Consider the following 6000-nt stretch of genomic DNA (forward strand, 5'->3'; position numbering starts at 1 on the left):
AACACACACCTTCACCCTAAGAGGGAAGTTTCAGGAAAAATAAGTAAATTTTAAATAAAGAACCATGAAGCAAAATAGGGGTCAGTGCCCATCTGCAGCCCCACCACTGCCATGAATGCAGCCCCACCGCTGCCATGAATGCAGCCCCACTGCTGCCATGAATGCAGCCCCACTGCTGCCATGAATGCAGCCCCACCGCTGCCATGAATGCAGCCTCACCGCTGCCATGAATGCAGCCTCACCGCTGCCATGAATGCAGCCTCACCGCTGCCATGAATGCAGCCTCACCGCTGCCATGAATGCAGCCCCACCGCTGCCATGAATGCAGCCCCACCGCTGCCATGAATGCAGCCCCACCGCTGCCATGAATGCAGCCCCACCGCTGCCATGAATGCAGCCCCACCGCTGCCATGAATGCACTACTGTCCAGTAGTGGAGTGTTGGAATTTTGCACATTAGTTGCTTCATTAGCAATCATTTAAAGTGGAACTTCACTCTTTCCCAATCAACAGTAAGTATTTTCAATCCTTCATGCTGCAAGCATTGCATTAGTAAATATGGTAGTAGGGATGGACTCCGATGTGCTCGGTTTGTACCCGACAGGTATCCGTCGCTGCACACCACCGATCATAGGCTGTGTGTGTGTGTGTGTGTGTGTGGAGCTGCGGTCTGGGAAATGCCTCCCTGCCTATGATTGGCGGTGTGCAGTGACGGCTTCCTTGCAGGTACGATCTCAACACGCCTGAGCCCATCCCTAGTAAATAGATAGGAAAGTATATCCTATTTACTTGTTTTAAACTATTTTATCTTTTTTTTTTTACATTTCTTCAGTTGCTTCCTGGTTTCTTGCCTAGGCAAATGATGTCATACATCCCAAGAGTCATCAGGAAGGAAGGAGGGGTTTTCTCAGCTAGGCACGCCCTCCTGCTTGTATGGCTGAACTAAGGGCAGATGGATTCCAGGAAGTCAATGCTACATGAATATTGGTGTGCGCAGCCTATTGCATTAGGGTGTGCACTCCAAGGCTCAAACACACAGTACCGATCACACGCTGTGTTCATTCAGAAAGGGAAGGGGCTGGTAAATTACATATTTGCAGGCCCCTTCCCCCACTCATCCTAAAACATCCCCCTGTGTGTGTGCCCGCAGCAGCTGGTGGGAGAGAAGCCGAGGGAAGCCATTAGCGCTGCAGGGGTAGGCCAGAGAAGTAGGAGGAATCTGCGCTGCACAGGGTGATTAGGGTGTGCCAAGGCACTCTGGCACACCCTGTGCATGATTCGTCTGCCCTTACTCAAAATTACGGATGAGCTCAGGCGTGTTCGCAAGTCCACATGTCCACAGCGCTAATTACAGGCAGTGAGACGTTTCCCGATCCGCGGCTGCACAGATCAGGGAATGTCTCGCTACCTGTGATCAGCGGTGCCAGCTTCCTGGCGGGCACATGGACTTGCGAATACGCCTGAGCTCATCCTTACTCAAAATGGCACCAGCTAGAAATGCTAGGGGGGTGTTTTCCAAGTGATTTCTCAGCAAAATAAAGCATGGAGGGGGGAGTTTATTTTGACTATTAAAAATGAATTAAATATCGTTTTTGCTATTTCGGTGCTCAGATGAAGTGTAGTTCTGCTTTAAATGAACTGATTGCACTTAGTGGACAGCGTCTTGTTGAAAAAAAACAAAAACCGCATTGTAATTTTTATTAAATACGAATTCTGTGGTCGCCATACACCAGTTGTGCAGACACCAGCATGTATGTGATGATGCGTGTAACTAAGCCAGGCTCCCTTCTCTCATTTAGGGCATTCATGGCCCCGTACTGCATTCCTGCTGAGCTCATCCGGGTGGAAGAAATTCCCCGAAACCAGATGGGAAAAATCAATAAAAAGCAACTGCTGTCTCTGTTCTATCTCAAGCCAGAAGGGGGGAATCAGACTATACCTGCCTGAACACGCGCTCCTGTACACCCCGGGACACCACGTTCATCGTAAGCCCTGCGTTCAGGGGCCACGATCACTATGCAGATACAGCAGTGGATGCCTGCACGGCGTTGTGCGGCCAGTTTCTGTAGGTGGTATAGCTGATTTAACACCACCAGAATGGAGAAGAAAATACCTCTGATACGTCCTGGTAAATTGGCCAAAATAAAGGTGTGGGTCATCCTTACACATGTGAAAGCTTTAAAGAGACCCTTTCACATCATTTAATGGTTTGAACGAAGCAACGTACCTGTAAACGAGGCTCAACACCTACAGGACACCGTATTGATGCAGAGAACAGCAAGAGGAACCAGTGAGAGCTGTGGGGGCAGGGGCGGGACAAGGGGTGGGGGCAGGTGGGGCGCCTGCCCTGGGCGCAGTGGTTTATTGTAGGGATGGGGGGGAGCCTTCCTTCTGTTACAAGGCTGACAGAAGTAGTGACCGAAGCATCACTACTCTTGTTAGTGCAGCACTGGGAGCGGCAAGGAGGAGGGGGGGGGGTCGGGACAAGGGGTGGGCGGTAGGGGAGGCTGCCCTGGGCGCAGTGGTTTATTGTAGGGATGGGAGAGCCTTCCTTCTGTTACAAGGCTGACAGAAGTAGTGACCGCAGCATCACTACTCATATTGGTGCAGCAGTGGGAGCGGCAAGGAGGGTGGAGGGGGAAGCGGTGCGGGCTGTGTTTTCTCTCCCCCACCTCCTTCCTGTCAGTGCATCAGTCCACTGTTTAGAAGCTGGCAGAGGTAATCAGACACCGGAGCTCTGCACTGGTAGGAGGCAGGAAGGGAGAGAGAGCACAGCCGAGGGCCACACAGAGCTTTCTTCTTCTTCTTCTTCTTCTTCTTCTTCTTCTTCCTCTTCCTCCTTCCTCTTCCTCCTTCCTCTTCCTCCTTCTTCTTTCTTCTTCTTTCTTCTTCTTCCTTCTTCCTTCTTCCTTCTTCCTTCTTCCTTCTTCCTTCTTCCTTCTTCTTCCTGTTTCTTATGTTATCTTCTACCCCCGTCCACCTCCTCCTCACACTGGGGGGGGGCGCAGTTTGGCATTGTTGCCCTGGGCACTGGATGACCTTGTCCCGACACTGTGTGGGGGACCCGGGAGATGGACACTCCTGGAAGTGTCAGATTCCCAGCCAAATACAGGAGACCATTACTCGGCAATGGAGCAGCGTATAGGGCACAGGTCTCTTGCTACATGTATGTGCTTTGCTCAAATAGTTTTTTGAAAAGTCTTTGTAGACTCAACTCTTACTGTTATTTCCTCAGTTTCCCCTCCCCATTAATCAGACTGCAACACGTGCCATTTCATTTCCCACATTTCATCCATGAGACAAAAAAAGATACTTGTTAGAATTTTTGAGATATGACTACTAAATGTTATGAAGATAAGATAGAGAAAAAACAGAGTGCAGAGTTCAGCAATGCGCTACATAAAGAATGCAGCCTCACCAGTGCCCATCTATGCAGCCTCACTAGTGTGCAGCAATGCAGCCTGACCAGTGCCCATATATCTAGCCTGACTAGCCCCCATTGGTATGCCACTGGCTTAGGCGTCCTCCCCCCCTCTGCCTCAGCACCCACCCAGGATCAGCCCTGCACCTTGCACCGCCCCTTCAATCCGGGGACAGTGTCCTCAGTCCGGGGACTCTCTGCCCCTATGTAATGTGCCCTGTTATGTGCCATGCTCCTATGTAGTGTCCCCTATAATGTGCCCTGCAACTATATAATTTGCCCTGCTGTGTGCCCCATAATGTTCTCTGCCCCCATGTAGTGTGCCCTATAACGTGCCCCGCTCCCATATAATGTGCCCCATAATGTTCCCTGCCCCCATCTAATCTTCCCTGCTGTGTGCCTCATAATGTGTCCTGCCCCTCATGTAATGTGCCCTGCTGCCCCCCTGTACACTGTTTATCTAATTTTTGGCCCAGAATTGAAAATCTGTGCAGAAAAAAGGCCAAGCACAAGTTTTACAATAAACAGGTACGTTTTAATATTCATTCTATTTAATGCTATTTCTAAAATGAATTGTTATATCAACAGCGCGCTGATCACCCCAATGTTCAGTGAGCTGGAGATGTGAACGTTATTTCAGGGGTTCCCCGAGATCTCAAACTTTTTGCCAGGGGTTCCTCCAAAGTAAAAAGGTTGAGAGGCACTGCTCTAGAAGACGTATGAGTGTGGGAGAACATTAGATTGTAAGCTCCATGGGGACAAGGACTACTGTGCACCACCATTTTACTCTGTAAAGCACCACATAATGTGTAACACTATAACCATAGGTTCAGAGGTTAAATTAGCTTTTTTTTTTTTTTGTGATCGCTGATTTACTCAGTTTGTGGTATCCCTCAAGTGTGGAAACTTCCACGTTTTGACCTTGGTGTGCAGTAAACTTCTAGAATTAAATTTATTGTTTTAATTTATGTTAATTTTATTTGATTTTCAATTTTTAACTCAAAAAGAGAAATACATAAAAATAAATAAAGATTGCGTCTATTTTTACTTTGTGTTTGACTAAACAATACTGTATGTACCGTACTTGTGTCCACCTTGAACCTTTCTTATCTGCTGGCCAACACTCAGCACTGCAGCTCAGGTCACCTGCCCTCATTAGTGGACTCTAAAGTGAGGCTAAGGGCTGCCAGTAAAACACCTATGTATTACACCTATGTATTAATGGAGCGCTTTTGCAGCATTTGCGGTGCTCTTTTCAAAGGACATGTGACTAAAAAACTGCACCAAAATCTCTTTTTGAAGGGGTTACCTTTCATTTCAATAAGGAGGAGTGTTTTTGGTGCATTTTTTTTTTTTTTTTTGCTCCCCAAACATGTTGCAAGCAGTTTTTTTTTTTTTACTGCAACGGAAATGCAACACCAGAGTGTGAAACATTTATTGGTTTTAAAGCGAAGCATTTTTCTTGAGATTTTCAGGCGCTGTGAAAGGGCCCTTAAACAACAGGGGTTTTTGTCTGTTTGTGTATAGCCTAGATAGAAGTCTTTCTTTCTCTGACTTCTAAAGAAAAAAATAGAAAAAGACACAAGAGGACGCGTTCTAAGTGCAGCGTGCCATGTCTATATTAATAAAACCAAAACAATGGCCACTCACGTTTTTTCAGACGTAGAACGCCTCTAGTAAACCAAAGCTGTCATCAGATGGCAGTGCTGAACAAAAGCAATCCGAGTCCAAGTCAAGAGGCGATGGATCTCCACTGGCATTAAAGCAATCCCTGGCCAGGAAAGACAACCTGACAGTGTGGGAAGCCAGGTTGTGACATCAGATACCGGAAGGGAGCGTGGCTACGCGTTTCCAGGCGGTAATTCCTCTTTTTCAAGCCAGAGGCTTCGATCACTTTGACTGCTATGTTCAGCACTGGCACCTGAGACAGCTTTGGTTTACTACCGACGGTATACATCTGAAAACATGTGAGTGCCCATTGTTTGGTTCTAGCAATAAAGGCACAGCATGCTGCACTTAGATCGCGCCCTCTTGTGTCTTTTTGTGTTACTACAGATACTCCTAATTGCTGAGATGTTGCACTTAGGGTTAACCCTAAGTCCACACTGAAGCCAGCTGACTAAACCCTTGATGTGCCTATTATGGACACAATGCACTCTTCAGCTAGGACATATATATTCATATATATAGAGGACTGTCATATAGAGCCGATTGGTTACTCTTTGCGCTATAACGATCTATATATATTTGTGTGTATTGTCCCCCCACCTGTCTCTGCTTACCCTGATCATTGACCAGTTACCCTTCCATTGTCTGTCATTAATATATTCCCGATTGTGAGGGAGACCTAGAATACTCCCCTATCTTCTGATAAGGTGCCATCCAGACTGGAAGACCTGATTCTACGAACATTGATCATTCCATTATGACATGATTGATGTGGATATAACCATACATGAAAATTAGGTTCTAGTAGGTCAATAACCCATCGGATAGGAAAATGATTGATCTGTAATTAAGGTGTAATCCAAAAGCTTGTGGCATCACTAGGGTTGGTGTCACCCAGTACCGTAAAACATG

The 6000-nt window shown here is 47.0% G+C and overlaps 1 protein-coding gene across 1 annotated transcript in view; it reads left to right on the top strand.

The window, feature by feature from the left end:
* Positions 1-4467, top strand: part of ACSF3 (acyl-CoA synthetase family member 3) — a 57228-nt gene extending 52761 nt beyond the window's left edge. Inside the window, exon 10 of the mRNA XM_073605940.1 lies at positions 1799-4467. Coding sequence (XP_073462041.1) covers positions 1799-1946 — 148 coding nt within the window. The 3' untranslated portion in view covers positions 1947-4467. The remainder of the gene's footprint in view (positions 1-1798) is intronic.
* The last annotated feature ends 1533 nt before the right edge of the window (positions 4468-6000 follow it).

Source organism: Aquarana catesbeiana, linkage group LG11 (genome assembly GCF_042186555.1).
Source record: "Aquarana catesbeiana isolate 2022-GZ linkage group LG11, ASM4218655v1, whole genome shotgun sequence".
In the NCBI taxonomy this organism is placed as follows: Eukaryota; Metazoa; Chordata; class Amphibia; order Anura; family Ranidae; genus Aquarana; species Aquarana catesbeiana.